Consider the following 18,867-nt stretch of genomic DNA (forward strand, 5'->3'; position numbering starts at 1 on the left):
AGAAGAATGAGAGGTGATCTCATTGAAACATATAAGATTCTGAGAGGGCTTGACAGGGTAGATGCTGAGAGGCTGTTTCCCCTGGCTAGAGAGTCTAGAACTAGGGGGCATAGTTTCAAGATAAGGGGTCGGCTATTTAGAACAGAGATGAGGAGAAATTTCTTCATTCAGAGGGTTGTGAATCTATGGAATTCTCTACCCCAGGGGGCTGTGGATGCTCAGTCTTTGAGTATATTCAAGGCTGAGATCGATAGATTTTTGGACTTCAAGGGATATGGGGATCGGGTGGGAAAGTGGCATTTAGGTAAAAATCAACCATGATCTTAGTGAATGGTGGAGCAGGCTCGAGGGGCCATATGGCCTACTCCTCATATTTCTTATGTTCTTATCTATTATGAGCGGACCCACCAGACAAAGGATGCTTACAACCACAAGACCTTAAAGCTGACAACAAGCAAAGCCTCCCTTTTTCCCTGGAAGCTGCAAGTTTGCAGTTTTCCAAAAGTCATAGAATCATAGAAATCAAAGAAGGTTCACTCGGTTAATCCCGGGGATGAGGGGGCGGACATATGAGGAGAGGTTGAGTAGATTGGGACTCTACTCATTGGAGTTCAGAAGAATGAGGGGCGATCTTATTGAAACATATAAGATTGTGAAGGGTCTTGATCGGGTGGATGCGGTAAGGATGTTCCCAAAGATGGGTGAAACTAGAACTAGGGGGCATAATCTTAGAATAAGGGGCTGCTCTTTCAAAACTGAGATGAGGAGAAACTTCTTCACTCAGAGGGTGGTAGGTCTGTGGAATTTGCTGCCCCAGGAAGCTGTGGAAGCTACATCATTAGATAAATTTAAAACAGAAATAGACAGTTTCCTAGAAGTAAAGGGAATTAGGGGTTATGGGGAGCGGGCAGGAAATTGGACATGAAGCTGAGTTCGGATCGGTCAATGCCCTGTGGGTGGCGGAGAGGGCCCAGGGGCTATGTGGCCGGGTCCTGCTCCGACTTCTTGTGTTCTTTAGATTTGTGGTTGGGATCAGATCAGCCATGATCTTGTTGAATGGCGGTGCAGGCTCGAGGGGCCGATTGGCCTACTCCTGCTCCAATTTCTTATGTTCTTATGTTCTTAAAGCTGCACTTGCAGCTTTTCGTCGTAAACACCTCCATAAGCCCTTGCTGCCCTCGGTTAGCCTATTTTCCCTAAGGGTCCTGGATTCCTTTCCCACAAAGATGACATTTTAAAAAATATTTGTTCTCTGGATGTGGGCAACGCTGGCAATAGCCACGTTTATTACCCAATCTTAATTGCCCTGAGAAGATGGTAGTGAGTTTTCCCCTTGAATTATTGTAGTCCTTGTGATGGCGCTCCCACAACGGTGTTCAGGTTTATTGACCCAGCAACGATGCGAAGCCATGGCAATATACGTACAAGTCAGGATGGTGCGTTACTTGGGGAAACTTGAAGGTGACGGTGTTTCCATGACATTGCTGCTCTTGTCCTTTTTGCTGTGAGATCACAGGGGAGAGAGGTGCTGTCGAAGTATCCTTGGTAAGTTGCTGCAGTGCATCTTTATATACTGCAGTGACAATGCACTGGTGGGAGAGGACATGCATATCGATTCTAGTGGCATGAGGACCGATCAAGTGAACTGCTGTGCCTTGGATAGTGTTGAGTTTCTTGAGTGTTTTTGCTGTCCACAACATCACTGGTTTTGTGAGATTTATCTGTTTTATTCATCCACATGAGTGAGTATGCCATCACACTCCTGACTTGAGCCTTGTGGATGGTGGACAGGCTTTGAGGTTTCAGGAGGTGAGCCTTTCATTGCAGAGTACCCAGCCTCTGCCCTGTTCTGGTAGCCAAGGTGTTGATATGGCTGGTCCAGTTCAGTTTCTGGCCAAGATGCTGATGGTGGGGGACTTGGTGATCGTATTGCCATTGAAGGTCAGGGAGATAACTGGATTTTCTTTTGTTTGAGATGGTCATTACTTGGCAAATATGTGGCACAAATGTTACCTGCCATTTGTCAGCTCACGCCTTGGTGATGTCCAGGTCCTGCTGTACGCAAGTATGGGCTGCTTCATTACTTGAGGAATTGTGAAGGGAGTCGAATGCTGGAATTATGAACAGCCCCACTCCTGACCTTGTAATAGAGGGAAAGTCATGGAATCATAGAAAGTTACGGCACAGAAGGAGGCCATTCGGCTCATCATGCTCGTGCCAGCCGAAAAAGAGCTATCCAGCTTAATCCCACTTTCCAGGACTTGGTCGGTAGCCCTGTAGGTTACAGCACTTCAACTGCTCATCCAAGTACTTTTTAAATGAGTTGAGGGTTTCTGCCTCTACCACCCTTTCAGGCAGTGAGTTCCAGACCTCCACCACCCTCTGGGTGAAAAAGATTCTCCTCAGCTCCACTCTAATCCTTCTACCAATTACTTTAAATCTATGCACCCGGTCACTGACCCCTCTGCTAAGGGAAATAGGTCCTCCCTATCCACTCTAAATAGTCCAATCATAATTTTATATACCTCAATTAAATCTCCCCATATCCTCCTTTGTTCCAACGAGAACAACCCCAGCCTATCCAATCTTTTCTCATAGCTAAAATTATCCAGCCCTGGCAACATCCTCGTAAATCTCCTCTGTACCCTCTGATTACATCCTTCCTGTAATATGGTGACCAGAACTGGACACAGTACTCAAGCTGTGGCCTAACCAATGTTTTATATGATTCTAGCTTAACCTCCCTGCTCTTATATTCTATGCCTTCGCTAATAAAGGAAAGTATCCCGTATTCCTTTTTAACCACCTTATCTACCTGTCCTGCTACCTTCAGGGATCTGTGGACATGCACTCCAAGGTCTCTTGTTCCTCTTGTCATTGTTGCCATTGAAGCAGCTGAGGACATTTGGGCCAAGTATGCTTCCCTGAGGAATTCCTGCAGCAATGTCATGGGGTTATGACGATTGGCCTCTGACAACCACAGCCGCCTTCCCTCATGACTCCAGCCACTGGACCATTTTCCCTTTGGCGTCCTCAGTTTTGCTAGAGCTCCTTGGAGCAATACTTGTTTGAATGCTGCCTTGAGGTTGAGGGCAACAACTTTCGTGGGGGATAGAAATACATGTGCAAATACCCATGGTCTATCAGTCTTTTTTTTGTCCAGAAACCATAAATTAATTTTGGGAGTCTACATTATTTAGGATAACAATAGAGCACTGATTTTAATTATAAACATCAGGCCTATTGTGTAAAGACTTATGCTATTAAGCTTTGTGAAATGGTAAGAACACTTAAAATGGCTAAACTCATTGGTAAAGTTATTGGGATAACTGGCTGCAGGCAGCAGGGGTAACTTTCTCTAATACAGAAACAGCACACACTCAAGGTATTTCGTAAAGGTATTTCTAGAAGTAACTTGTGGAAATAAGGTGCTGTCCCAAGGGCACAAATCTTAATTTCTTATAGTGCACACCCCATAGGGAGGGGCCAGCTATCTAACTGGAATGGGAAATAAAATTACTGGGATGGAGATCCCTTTGAGAGACTCCTTGGATAAAAACCAAGTGACATTCCTTGTATGCAAGAGTGCCCTCAGGTGGCCATTCTCAGTAATGCATTATCAGTGCCACTTGCGCTACCTTCACAGCCTTTGTGCGATTATTATTTTCTGTATTTTCAGATTTCCCCATAACTGGCTGAGAGTGCAATGGCTTCACTTTTTTTCCAAAGGCTACCATAATTTTGGGATGCTGGACCATTTCACTGCCTCATCGTTTCCCCACTCGTCACCACACATCAGCAAAAAATAAATAAATGAAGTGCTGCATGTAATCTCGTGAGAGGAGTTGTGTAACCCAGACTACTGAGAATAACTTTGGAGTTGAGCAGCAAAGCAAGTATTGTGATTGGCAGGAGATCAGCCAGGAGACTGCCGTAGCAGATAAAATGTCTGCCTGTGTTTGAAGCTGATAGCAGGAATGATGGCCCCACGGGAGAGCTTTAATGAAAAACTATTCTGCAACCTTTAGCTCTTTGTCGGGTAAAATTAATTTACCTACTTTACAGGTGGGGTCTTCATTTTTAGTTTTCACAATCGATTCCTTTATTTTAAAATTATTCCAAATCTGTGTTTACTAATACTCATTCAAATTGCTGATTTGCCACCATGAACAATTTCCTGAAATTTTTTCATTTTTGTACATCCTCCAAGATTTGGTTCTATGTGTGCATTTTGGGATCATATGAAAATGATGCCTGGTATTATTTAGCAATTTTTTTTCTTTCAATCCTCTTTCCAACACTAGATAAACATATGAAAATGTTCTTAATATCAGCCAGGGCTCTCACTTGTAACTCATATCTGGCAACTCTTTGACATTGGGTGAGGATTGGATCAGGCTCTGGTGTGACACCCTCCGCTCTTTCCACATTCCTCTCCCATCCTGTCATTCATTTTGTTCCAGTGCCCTAATAAGGGAATATTTTGGGCAACATCTACAAGGACCGAGAAAGCAAAGAGTTTCATAATGCAGCCCTTTTGACATTTATTTTTAATAACTACATTGGTTTGAGAAGAAACCGAATTTGTTCAGGGCTAATTTTCAGGACCTGCCCTTGCTCTGCTAATATACATTTGTATTTTAAAAAAATATAAAGAAATTATGCAGTAAAACTGAAGGTGATTAAAATATTATTAAAAATTAGAATTTGTTTTCCACATTTCACACATTAACAGGATAAATGTTTTTAGAACATTTTCCAGTACAAGTATGAGATTAATGTAGCTGAGGCTGACTTATGATGGGGCAGTTGATTTGTAGTGAACTATGATCATATTATTTTCCCACTATTTTTGCATCAATTTGTAAATGCCTAAAAAGAAATTACATTTTTTAATAAATTGTTTTCCTTCCCCCTTCTTTTTGAAGGCATTGGCAGCCCTTCAATACCCCACCGAGTGATCACTCTTCATAAGTGAGCTGAGAGTGAGAGTATTGGTAGGTTATTCAATCATGCAGACACCAGTCTTCAAGGGCGTGATTTTAACCCCAAAGAATGGATGGGTTGGGGGCAGGGCGGCAGTAAAAATGTTACAAGTTCGGAGCAGGAACGAGTCCCGGCTCCAACGCACTGAAAAATGAGTTTCACTCAGAAGCATCTGGGTGCGTGCGCACTTCGGAAACCCGGAAGTCCCGCTGGCATATAAAACCAGCGGGATGACATTTAAAGGGGGAACTAAGATCGTTGAAGTACTTAAATCAATTAAATTTGTGGGGCTTGAGGCAGACCAACGATTTAAACTCTGCCTGAACGTGTTTCCCGTGGCCTCTGAAACACGCCGTCGAAACGGAAGCGAGTTGCTGCCGGCAGCCGTTTGGACATTTAAACCAGTGATTGACAAGTGGGGGATTAAAGGTGAGTTTTTGCAGCAGGGAAAGCAGTTCTCTCAGATAAAGCTTTGGCTGGGAGTTCTTAACGTTTAGACTCAGATTCCTTGGTTCACACTCAGAATGCGCCTGCATTTTGGACCCCCTCAGACTGACACCACCAGGATGGGTGGCGCAATGGATTTATTCATCGCTACATCAGGGGATGGGGCACATCACCATCTGAGCCAGGCACAGCGTGTGTGGTGTTGGGAGACAAGTTATTGCATTTGTGTTTTCTCTTTTAAAAAAAAACCCAATTGATTGGATTCTCTGTTTGTCCAACAGTGTGGATCGCTCAGTTTCACAGGTTGGTTAATAGTTTCACTGCAGCTCCACAAGACAGAGGTGCGCCACAGGGACCTGCAGAAGAGCAGCGAGGGGAACAACGGAGGACCTGACATTGCAGGAGGCACTACCCTCGTGAGAGGGTCTACAGGTAGAGGCTAAGCTTCTTGACTGTCTGAGGAGCAGTGTCTATGAAGGTTAAGATTGAGTGGCCAGGTGGTCACAGACATCTGCAGGCTCCTTCATGCAGAACTGCTCCCGACTGGGCCTGGTGGCCACGCATTGCCCGTTGCAGTTAAAGTGACCACTGTCCTCAACTTCTTCGCCTCCAGATCCTTCCGGGGGCCACCGGTGACATTACCAGGATATTTCAGTCGCCTGCCCATAAGTGTATACGACAGGTCACAGTTGGCTTGTTTGCCAGGGCATCCGACTACGTCAACTTCCCCATCGATGACATCAGCCAGACTGAGAGGGCAGTGTGTTTCCACTCTCTGGCTGGCTTCCCACAGGAACAGGGTGCAACTGATTGCACACCTGTAGTAATCCGAGCACCTCCACATGAGCCAGGAATGTTCATCAACAGAGAAGGATTTCACTCCATCAATGTGCAGCTGGTTTATGACCATTGGAAGAGGTTTCTGCAGGTGTGCGCCAAATTCCCAGGCAGCTGCCATCATTCCTTCATTCTGTGCGAATCCAACATCCAGGCCCTCTTCCAGCCCAAGACAGACCTAAGGGATGGCTCCTTGGAGACAAGGGATAACCCCTGCAGACATGACTCATGACACCTGTGAGGAACCTCACCAGCAAGGCACAGCAGTGGTACAACGACAGTTACAGCACCATCGGGTTTGTCATAGAACAAGCCATAGGACTGCTGAAGATGCGCTTCAGGTGTCTGGATTGATCTGGGGAAGCCCTTCAGTACTCACCGGCGAGGGTGTGTAGAATAATAGTCATGTGTTGCGTCCTGCACAACATCACTCAACAGAGAGGGTTACAGGTGGATGAGGTCCCAGGTGCTCCACAAGCAGCCGCACCTGCCATCAACATTGAAGAAGAAGATGATGAGGAGGACGATGATGGGCGAACCATCGACAGAGCACCGTCTCACCTGGCTGCTCGTCATTCCAGGGAGTCATTCATATTTGATAGATTCTCATAAGGAGATCTGCAAAGTGACTACAGCCAAGTACTCAGACCACTTGTAAGGACCACCACAACTACAACCGCCCCCCTCCCACCCTACCTGAGCTTTCACAAAAGTCATACATCGACACATACAAATGCACCCAAGGGGTGGCATCAAGTCTCCCCTTTCATAAGAAACTACATGTAAGGGCGCTTTTACAAAAGTGACTCAAGAATCAAGAATGGGCAAAACGTGGCAGTGTTGGTGATAATCATAACATTTAATGTGATTTTAACATGAACCAAATATAAATGAAAAACATGACAGTCTGTCGGACACGCTTGTGTATTCCCTTGGTGACTACAAAACCTTCCACTTCCTCTTCCTACAGCTTCTACATGGTGCATCCCCTGTGGCTGGAGCAGAGGTTGTGGCAGGTCGCTCAGATTCATGCCTGGGCGGCTTAGATGCTTTTGACCTACGACCTCTGGGTTTTGGAGCCCGTGAGGGCCCCTCCAAAGACTGCCCCACCTGCACCTGTGCAGGGGCAGACTCGGCCACCTGGAGAGGAGGCAGCATTGCAGCTACTGGTTGAGAGGGGGGCAACGGGTGAGACGTGGGAGCGCTTTGAGTGGTGTCCCCACTTCTATGTCCCCTTTCACCATCATCCCTCCCCTGGATCAGGCCCACGTCACTCCTACCACTCTGCTGGACAACAGTTTGGAGGACATGCGTGATGCCTTGTAAGGCCAGTGCTAGAGTATCTATCTGCCTGTCTAAGGCAGCAGAATGTAGTTCACCCTGAGTCCGCACGGCTGTTGCCAGGGCCTGAATGGACTCATTTTGAGCCGTGCTTGAAGCTCAATGGAGGCTGCCATTCTCTCCATTTCAGACATCTCCGCACTTCTCAGAGTATTTATCCAATTTATTCAAAGAAGAAGAACTCACCTGCAATCCACTAGCGATGAAGTTGGACACCTCCATCCTCTCCGCTATTGTGGAGAGTGTCCATGGCACATTTTCCACACCATTGCAAAGTTGCTCCTGTAACTCGATCATTCTTCTTCTCAAGGATGGCTCCCCGGGTTCAGGACCTGTGCCAAGCTGAGCAGAGCTTGGAGAGGAGTGCGCCCATAGACGCAGACTCTCTACCGCTGCCCCTGCCACCAGTGTCTGTTCGTGTTCACTTGTGTGTGGTGACTCACCAGGTGACAACCCAACTACCTCTCTTATAGAACCCACCGAGGTGTGAGTATCTGCGCTGGTGGATGGCTCGCTAAGATGTGACGGTGCCCCCTTAGAGGCAGGGAGCTCCTCTGAGGAATCGCCCTCGACCACATCTTTGGTCCATGATGCCTCTGGAAGAGAACATACAGCAATATTAATAATCATCGCAGAAGTAATGTTGTGATGAGCATCCAGAGGTGTGCAACAGATCAATCATTGATAACATCAATCCACATTGTGTATGAGGGATGTTAAAGTTCTGTCACCAGACGTTTACAGGGCGCCAGTCTCGGCATCTCCAACAGCCAGGCACTCCACCGTCTTATATCCAACACCTCCTCCTCTGCTTCTGTGAGGGCCACGATTTCTGGAGGCCCCCCTCCAGTCCGACTCCTCTCCCATGCCTTTTGCACTCTCTTCTCCAACAAGGGGAGAAAGTACAGAAGTGTGAGTGAGTGAGGGTGAGTGAGGGTGACGGGGTCACCCGATGGATGTATTGCTTTGGGTCAGGCTGACAATGAAGCAGATACATCAGAGGGTGACGATTAGACAGATTGATCACATTGGATCAGGATTGGAATGAGTGGGAGAAGTGGGTGCACAAATTGGGGGGGGGGGGGGTGAAGAAGTGTACAGAAAGTGAAGATAAGTCAATACCTATAGTGGGTGTGAGGAGTGATGTGATGGAGTAGGCTTCACAGGGCAGTTTGAGGGGGGGTAATGTTCACCACAGAATGCAGGTCAATCAGTAACTGTACTCATTTTTCCTGACCTGGCTAGGTCATTAAATCTCTTTCTGCATTGAAGCCACGACCGGGGCACCGTGCTCCGGCTGCTGACCAGGTCTGCCACCTCCAGCCACGCCTTCTTTATGACAAAGCCAGGTTTCTTACTCCTGTCTGGTGGATAAAGGACCTCCCTCCTGCTTTTCACTGTGCCCAGCAATGTCTCCAGGGCGGTGTCGGTGAACTTAGGTGCTGGCTTGACTCTGGAATGGTGCATGGTGATTGTAGCCTCCTTTCTCCTCCAAAATGCATTGTTGGAGTGGTCCTTTAAATAGCGGGCTTTAAACACGTCATGAGGGTGCGCAGTCCTCCCGCTGCTCAGATTGAGGACGCAAAATCCGGAAGTTGAGTTCAGTGGCTTCAATTTAGTCGTGTTCGCTCGGGAAACTGCACGATTCTTTTCTCCGGGTTTCCCAGCCGATTATTGACCCTCCCCACCCCCCCGGCTAGGATCCCGTCGCCATGTTAAAATCAGGCCCCAAGTGTCAGTATGCCCTACATTACAACAGTGATTATACTTCAAAAATACTTTAATTGGCTGTGAAAAGCTTCGCGATGTCCTGAGGTCATGAAACGCGATATAAAAATGCGTTGATATAAACCCAAAACCACTCTGCACTGATGCAAAAATGTAGTAAAACCACAACTAGCATATTTTTTTTATTATTCGTTCATGGGATGTGGGCATCGCTGGCAAGGCCGGCATTTATTGCCCATCCCTAAGAGGGCAATTAAGAATCAACCACATTGCTGTGGGTCTGGAGTCACATATAGGCCAGACTGGGTAAGGATGGCAGGTTTCCTTCTACTAAAGGACATTAGTGAACCAGATGTGTTTTACGACAATCTGGTAGTTTCATGGCTATCATTACTGATACTAGTATTTTAATTCCAGATTTTTTATTTAATTAATTGAATTTAAATTCACCAGCCACCATGGCGGGATTTGAACTTGTGACTCTGGATTTTAGTCTAGGCCTCTGGATTACTGGCCCAGTAACATAACCACTACGCTACCGTATCTATTCAGAGCTGTGGAATGATGGCTGAGTGTTGGACCAATCCCTGGTCTGTTCAGTTCCTGGCCTAAGCTAAGCTAAAGGGGAATGTGCTGAATAAAGACTGGTGTTTTCTAGTGAGGAAAGGGTAAAATGGAGGAGGGGGGGGGAGGGAGTCACACATTGGCAATCCATAACAGCCAGCTATAAGGGGCATTGGAAAAGGTTAGGGAATAAGGAAATCTGCCTACCCTCTTGGCAGGACGGTTGTCAAGGCCAGATGGGAGATAACTTGTTATTAAAAGATGACTTGAAGTAGCAAATTAAATGTTCAGTGTCAATATTGCTGTTCCTGTGCTTTATTGATTGATTTTTGCTGTGAACCAGATGCATGCAATTCAACTTGAAAGAAACTCTTAGAAAGCACAATTATGTCACACATACAAAATTGTGGAGTTTAGTGATTTTGTAAAATGAATTATCATTTAAGGTTTAGAATATTGCAATGGACGAGTTCCAACAACCCACATTTATATAGTGCCTTTAACGTGGAAAATGTCACAAGGTGCTTCACAGGAGCACAATTAAATAAAAATGAAAACTAACACTTACCAAAAAAAATCTTGAAATGTTCCCATGCCTGGTAACAGTGCACCTAGCCAATTAGGAGTGCTGCTTCCTATGTCAGACAACAATCTTCATGAGCAGAGAGATGTGTGGAATATGTGCTCTGAGATAGAGGGTGTTCAGTTTCTATGGCAACTGTGCAATGATTATGGACAATTTGTAATGGTACTCAGACACTTATTTCATCTTGAAAGTCTTTCTTCACTTCCTCCTGTGTACGTGAACTGCTCAGCTAATGACCCATGGCAAGAAAAATCCATCTTTTCTTCCTTTAATCTCAGGCAATGCAATCCCCTATTCTATAATGGAAGCAGCCATTTTAAGAGTAATTGGCCTGTGGTTTCACAAAGTTGTTCACTTAGATATTAATTACATTACTGAGCTAGTCTCCCCACAAGCCCCTTTTCCTCTATCAATGAGGAATACTATTTCCTTGTTGTTTTTCCCACACATGTATAATGAAAGTAATGTAACAGGCAGATCATGCACATGAGGAAGATGCCAAGTATTCTGGGAAAAAAAGTAAAAATATCAGACTTTATACTTTAAAAAAAATTTCTTCAATTAATTTTCTCCCCTCTTAACTGCTTAGTGACTCCTGCTGTGTATGGGTCCACAGATGTCCTCCTGTCCTCGTCTATGCCTGGACGATGAACATCAGCAGGCTATTTGACAGTGGAAGGCATCACAGCTGAGCTTGATTGCACATTAGTTTTCGGCAGACAGTCACTGGATCGTGATCAGAAGCAGAAACCCTCATTTATTTTTCCTCACTGTCGCCCGGGGTGTAGTACCTCAATTGGTGAGAACAGCTTATTCAGCGCAGACTAGGAATCAAAATAAGAACCTGCTGGTCTGAATGGCTCAGTATTAGACTGGGTTGTGATTTTACCCACTAGGCTACTGGGGGAGCTCGGACATTTTGATTAAAAAAAATGACCGGAATTCATTCCCCTTTTGAGTTTGCAACCATTTGCAGAACCTTAATAGGCTCTTTGGAGCCCAACATTTCAAATATTATGTTTTGTACTGTACATTATTTTTTACATCGTGTTATGGAGCCCTTGTTTTGATTTTCCACTGGGAAAGGATATTCAGGCAGTGCATCAGTTCCTAGATGTCTCAGGAAGAATGCATTGGGATGTTCTTTAGCATCTGATAATCTGAAAGTGGAGTCCTGTATTTCTTACCTTCTTAGCACTCATTATTTCCGTAAGTTTTCCATTCTGTGTGTATGCAGGAGAAAATGACCTGGAATTCATTCCCCTTTTAAGTTTAACAAATTGCAACCATTTACAGAACCTTAAAAAATGACTTGAAGTAACAAATTAAATGTTCAGTGTCAATATTGGTGTTCCTGTGCTGTATTGATTGATTTTTCGCTGTGAATCTGATGCAAGCAATTCATCTTAAAGGCTGGGGAAAGCTGAATGACCTACAGGAACAACTATACAACAAACAGCCGAAGCTTGACCATGATCTGAGAGTGCTGAACGTGTTAACATAGGGAAAAAAAGCATAAACATAAGATGTTGGGGAAAACAGTGGTTCAATCCAGATAATGTTACTAGAACTTTGCACCATGAAAAGCCAAGAAAATGACAGTAAAACCCTTGGTAATTTGCCTGACATCAAGGTTTTTTCAACTTGAACACCCTGATGCAGGAAAAATCACTGAGCGTTTACTTCCATTCATATTGCAAGGGTCATTCACATGTATCATGAAAAGAGTTTGACATAGAATCAAAAATATTGTGTTTGCTCTTAAAAAAATAAATAAAAATTAAGCAACTATTGAAGATTTTTTTTTGCACTATTCTGCCTTGGATTTTCCCATAGTCTCCTTTTACAGCTGTGAGCTTCCCAGCTGACATTTGTCAAACAGGATGTTATTTATGGGTCATGCTTACAATTTTGCTCTTTGATTTGCTGAGCTGCTTCCTTGGGCAGGCTATATCAACGAGTCAACCTAAAAAACTGTCAAACATTGGTAAACAAGAACGGCAATAAAGTTCATCTGTGCGATGGGAGAGCAGGCTCAGGATGATTCCTCGCTCACTGCTCTGTCTTCCATCATAAGGTAAGAGGAGTTTTCAGCCTGCTCTTGGTTCCATACTTAGCTAGATATCTGCAATATTAATTTCCAAATGACAGTCCTTGTTCCTGGCTGTTAAAAGACAGGAAGAGGGAGCATATTGGCAAAAGAACACAAGGACTAACAGAATCATTTCAGCAGTTACTAAAGATCTGTCTACAGTATTAGAGTGCTCTAAATGAGAATAATTTAACTCTTAAAATGTTTTGGAATTTTAGTGTGCTAAAATATTCGCCATTTTCCAATTAAATAATTGGTGATAGACTTTTTATCATGAAATGCTCAAAATATTTTGAGAACGGGTGGACTTTGTTTAATTTTAACAGTAAAATGTCATTCTGACAGCAATCTTAAGTAACGAAAAGTTTTTCCAGATTTAATCGTGTAATTTTTAAACTGAGGTATCCAGCCTGTCTGTTTAACAGAATAGTGGTAATTGTTAAATTTAATGTTATTTACTAGCCAGTTTAGGGACATAACACTATATAAATTGAAAGAATCAAAGTGAATCTGGGGATTCACATTCACATCAAAGTGAATCGCTGGGGGACAGGTCTGGGGTGGTGTGGAACTTCTGACTGTGTCATTGATGTGCCCTTGTTATGGATGGAATTGGGGCGAGGTGGGGTGGAACTGGTAGGAATGTGGTAGATGATGTCATCCTTCCTCATGCTGTGACGTATGCACGGAAGGGCTCAAGCACAAGAAGCACGCACCACCACTTACCGCAGAATTTTGATCAAAAGAAGGGGGGATAAAGACCTGCCATAACTGAGCCCCAAATTGCTACCCCACCCACCCAGATTGTGTGATTTTTCACACCTCCACAGCTGAGGAATATCAGGGTTTAGGTAACTCCAAACTTGGAAAGGAAAAGCCTGAAGATTGAAGGAATAAGGAAGACCGAAAACTAAGAGTACTACCGATTTGAGAATTTGGGGAAAGAATAAGTTAGAGTCAGAGATGGATTGGTAAGTCTTACTTTTAACACAATGAGCTTGCAGGGAGGACAAGAGCGTGGAGGACAATTTTAAACACTGCTTGTATTTAATGAGTTAACAAATGTGTTTATTTCATCTCACTACTGTGATGGTTATTTATAAAAGAATTTCTGTCTTTAGGAGTCAATGAACTTTGTGTGGACATTATGAACAGCGGACTGTTTTTACTTGTGTTCCTGATTGGCCTGCTGTTCCTGTCCTTGCTCAGATCTGGAGAATCTCAACATATAGCAGATGAATCATGCTCTGTACAGATCGTAGTCCCAGGTCTGAAAGGTAGATGTATAAAAGTTTGTGATTTGTGAAGTACTGTAGACTGCATTTTATTACTGTTACACGTCTTACTAAATTGCATTAAGTTACATTAGTCATTGTTGATGCCATTACATTTTGTTGGGTGCAAAACAACTGGTGTATTTTACCCATCAGCAGGGCGCAGCAAATGAAGGTGGAAGGAGATTATCGGATAACTCATTTAGTAAATCCAATGCCCTTTATGGAGCTAAGCAATACAGATGAAGTTCGGTTCCTTATCTGTGCTGAGTCACTTGATCTTAGCCAAGGCAGCAGTAGAGTTGGTATAGCTGCTGCTGCAGCCCGCTCCTGATCACTGTCCAATGAGCCCTGCTGGAAGGCCTGTGGATGTTAGATGAGGACAGGATTGAATTCAACTGTAATGCCCCCTCACAGTTGAATAGCCTGTTGCCATTCATTGTCTGAGGGAAGGCCACTGGGCAAGATGATGGAGTCCTGTTGGAACCATTCCCCAGTGTAAGTCAGTAACTTCAGGTAAAAATGGGAGACAATGAATTGGATAGAAAAATGGTATGTTGCTGTTATAGCTGATGTTTGGTGTCACATTCATGCACAAGTGCAGGACTAAAAATCAAGTATAAATTACAATACTAGTAGGAGAGAGACCAGCTTAAGGTGGAGGTTTCTTTGCGGATTAGAAATGCTTAGCTCCAGTCCTTCATGCGGAGATATCACAATGTCCCAGAATCCTTTGTATGTCATGAGACGCACCAGCCTTGCTGCCATAATTAGAAACATGAAGCTCACTCCTTAAGGTCAACTTTGCATTGAACTGACATCACTTTTATGGCCCAGCAAATGCTAGCTTTCTCTAAGATAAGGCGCTTGTTCAAATCCTAGAGCTCTGCTATGGATGTTCATGTACATGATATAAGATGGTATGTGTTCTGTAACTATGTGCATACGTATGCTTGGTTCAGAGAATGGTAGTATGCTGAGATTCGGAGGAAGGAGAGGTACATGATAGTTTAACCTAACTAGCACAACTGAGATGCAACAGATATGGCAACCTGAAGAGTCAGAATTCACAATGTATTATTTAAAGATGTCATTAATTAGGCAGTGGGAATGTATATTGTATCTGATATGACTTTGATACCACCAGTACTGGCACCTCAGAGATGAGAATAAATTGGTGCTCCAAGGCCATTTTAATTTTTAAAAATGAGCTGACACAGCGCTGTGGCAGTAAGTACGTGTTTAATAAAGTATTTTTTTGCAGTCACACAACTAGGGAGAAAATATTCCTTTAATGTTCCTGTGCTATATGAATCCATTTCTTTCCTAATTCTCCATCTGACTTCTAGCATGTTGATAGAGTTTTGGGATAGACTACTACCTGCATATCATACTACCAAAGGAAAACATGGAATTTCAGTCAATATTATCATCTATGTAAATATTGTAAATAAAGTTTGCCTCTGTTATTCCAATTTGTAGTGATGAAGTAGGAGGTGAGATTAGTTGCGTTGTATGAAAGCTGCCCTCTTGCAAACACAGGAAGGCTTGAAATCTGGTGACCTTTTTTATATATTGTGCTTTGACCCTTGATGAATTGATTATTAACTATGTTCATAATTTCTAGTTCAGCAAACTTGAGCAATTTTCTTTTTCAGTCCACAGGGAATTGTAATGTAAAAATCATGGAGTATTTCAATATCCCAGAAGTAAAGCAGTCAGTCCAACGATAAGAGTGTGGTGAAAATAGAAGTTTTAAAAACGAATTCTCCCCAATTTTCTCCTCCACGGTCTCCTGAAGGCATTGACTCTTTACTGAGCATGGTTCCATGGGCACCAGATCACCCTCTGGTACATTAGCCATTTTTCAAGGGTGAACCTTGACGGTGAGAACTGGCAGGCTATTTGTCATGGGGGAGGGGGGGACACAGTTGAGCAAAATTCGATCCTCACCTAATTCCTGCACAATTACATTGCCAACAGTCACTGAATGTTACTGGGAGCACTACCCCTAGCTTAAATCTCCCTCCCTCAGCAAAGTAAAATTTGCTAATCTTACAAAGCTATGTGGCCACATGATTAGTGGAAGGGGGATTGATAGCATTCAAAGATATCTGGATTAATTAAATGATGGACTAAGGAAAGGCTGTTGAATTTTAATAAATAAATGTAAGGTAATGTGCACTGAATCATATATACGTAATGAAGGGCTGTCTATTAGCAAAGTGGAAAAGCAAGTGAATTTGAGTATGTTTCTTAATCATACTTTGAAAATATCCAGTCAATATGAAGCTACCGGATGGCATGAGACACACCAGTCTCGCTGAACCAAGCATACGTATGCACATGGTCACAGAACACGTATCATCATATATCACGTACATGAACATGCATGGCAGAGCTCTAGGATTTGAACAAGCAATAGAGTGCAATCAAATACTAGATTGTATCATGAGCAGATTTCATTATGAATCAAAACAGCTGGTTTTAACCCTGTATAACTCACAGAATATATTACAACAGGTTTTCCACTCTAAAGAAAGAACTTGCTCTTCACCTTCCACATTCTCAGGAAATTTCAAAGCACTTCATAGCCAATTAATTACTTTTTGAGGTGTAGTGACTGTTACATAGGCAAAAGCAGCAGCATGTTTGTGCACAGCAAGGTCCCACAACAGCAATGAGATGAATGATCAGTTAATCTGTTTTATGGTTGTGTTGATTGAGAGAGGAATATTGGCCAGAATGCAAGGAGAACTCCCCTGCTCCTCAAATAGTCCCATGAGATGTTTTTACGTCCTGCTGAATAGGCAAACAGGGCCTCAGTTTAATGTCTCATCAGTGTGAGAGGCTCAGGACCAGCTTCCAGGCCAGTCCAAAATTGCAGCTCCCATTAAGGTGAATGGAGCCACTCAGGGACACGGATACCTCCTGCCCCTCAATAACTCTGGAGGGAAGGAAAACCAAAGTAGCCGATGAAGCAAAAACAGCAACTTGCATTTATATAGCACGTTCTATATAAAGAACATCCTGAGGCGCTTCATTGATGGGCATAAGGAAAACGGACACTGCGCCAGGAAGTCAAAAGCTTGATAAAATAATTTTTTTTTAAATGGGAGGAAGATAGCTCTAATATGACGCAGGCTGGATGGGCTGAGTGCTACCATTTATGAAGATGCTCTTTGAACAGCACATTCCAAAAGCATCCAGCCTCTATTTATGTACCTCTGTCATGGCCCAGCTCTCAGCACCATACAGAACTGCAGTCTATGCTGAGCACTTTCCTTTAACATCCTATCATACTTTTCTCTCTCCAGAGTGGTTTCCATAATCCATCAAAACACTTCCAGCCGCAGAGAATATATATATAAAAAAAGCTATGTATGAGCTTGTATGTTTTCCAGATGGACATTGGGGAAGTGCTTTCGAACAAAATCATTTCCCTTAGAATTTCCTTCATTTTTAAGGCATAAAAGCTATACTGCTGTTTTAAACATAATAGTGTTACAGGAAGCTTTCTTTGATAATGGTGATCCATTTAAGAATCCCATGTTTTTGTTTAAAGCTCATTAATATGAAGAAAGTGGACATTGTTAGCGAGGAGCTGTAAATGGTTGGTGAGTTTACATATCTGGGAATTTGTACATCATGTGAAGGGAGATGCAATGATAATTGGAGATGCTTCTCTGCAGCTGGAAGTGTTTTGATGGATTGTGGAAACCACTCTGGAGAAGGAAAGATATCATAGGATGTTAAATGAAAGCGTTTATTATGGACTGCAGCCAACAGTTCTGTATGGTGCTGAGAACTGGGCCATATGAGAGATACATAAATAGAGGCTGGATGCTTTTGGAATGTACTGTTCAAAGCACATCTTCTTAAATGGCAGCACTCAGCCCACCCTGCCTGCATCATAATGGAGCTATCTAATTCTATTTCCCCTAACTATTTTACCTCCAAGTGATTATCCAATTCCTTCTTAAATACTGTGATTAATTTGACTTCAATATCCCTTTGCATGAAAAATTTCCTCTAACCACTACCTTTATGCTGTTACTATTAATCTTAAATTTAACATTTCCTCCAAAAGGTAGCACTCTCTAAGTACAGCACTGAAATGGCAGCCTAGATTTTGTGATTATATCCATAGTGGGGCATAAACCTACAACCTTCTGACTCAGTAGGAAGAGTACTACCAGTTGATCCAAGCTGACACTCATCCCTGGTATTACCCTAGTAAATCTGTATTGCACCTTTTCTATGGCTTCAATAACCTTTCCATCTATACCCCATATCTCTTCCTCCATTCCATTGAGAATTTTACCTGCTTAGGTTATATTCCCATTCTGTTTGTTTCCCCAAAATGCACTATTACATTGAACTGCATTTGCCTCAGTTTTGCTCATTTACCCAACTTGCATTTAGCCTCCTGGTTTTTTCCATCGTTTGCCATGCCTCCTAATTTGGCGGTTCCAGCAAATGTTCATATGTATCTCTTATGCCCATATCCAAACCATTTAAGCTCATGGAGAAGCAAGGAGTCCTAACACTCATTCTTGGGACACACCAATCTGAGAAACATCCATTTACATGGATCCATTTATCCATCTCACCAGTTTACCTTCTATAATCTTTAAGGCCTTCATCTTTGCAACAAATCCCTTGTATAGCACTTATTAATTGCTTCTTGACAGTGCAGATGTATCATATCTACAACATTTCCTTTGTCTATATACTCAATAATTTCCTTGAAGAATTTGATTCACTTCGAGAAGCATGACCTACCCTTTACAAACTCAAATTGACTGTCCCTAATTAGCTCATGCCTTTCAAATCGTTCACTAATGTTAACTTTTATCATGGTCTAGCAGTTTGCCTACTACTGATGCATGTATAACTAGTTTATAATTATCTAGCTTATTATCCCTTTCCCCTTTTCTGAACAGGGGTATTTCATTTGCCACACTCCAGTCCTTTAGGTTCCATTAACCTGTTTGATACAGCTTCTTTTT

The 18,867-nt window shown here is 43.1% G+C and overlaps 1 protein-coding gene across 4 annotated transcripts in view; it reads left to right on the plus strand.

Moving 5' to 3' along the window:
* Positions 1 to 12,463: 12,463 nt before the first annotated feature.
* The window catches only part of colec11 (collectin sub-family member 11), a 35,205-nt gene continuing 28,801 nt past the window's right edge, over positions 12,464 to 18,867 (plus strand). For 3 of the 4 annotated variants that reach the window (XM_067984215.1, XM_067984217.1, XM_067984218.1), the window contains exons 1-2: positions 12,464 to 12,566; positions 13,703 to 13,858. In XM_067984215.1, coding sequence (XP_067840316.1) covers positions 13,729 to 13,858 — 130 coding nt within the window. In that variant the 5' untranslated portion in view covers positions 12,464 to 12,566; positions 13,703 to 13,728. Of the gene's footprint in view, positions 12,567 to 13,246; positions 13,553 to 13,702; positions 13,859 to 18,867 lie in introns of those variants that run through there. The other variant, XM_067984216.1, reaches the window with a different exon arrangement.

Source organism: Heptranchias perlo, chromosome 5 (assembly GCF_035084215.1).
Source record: "Heptranchias perlo isolate sHepPer1 chromosome 5, sHepPer1.hap1, whole genome shotgun sequence".
NCBI lineage: Eukaryota > Metazoa > Chordata > Chondrichthyes > Hexanchiformes > Hexanchidae > Heptranchias > Heptranchias perlo.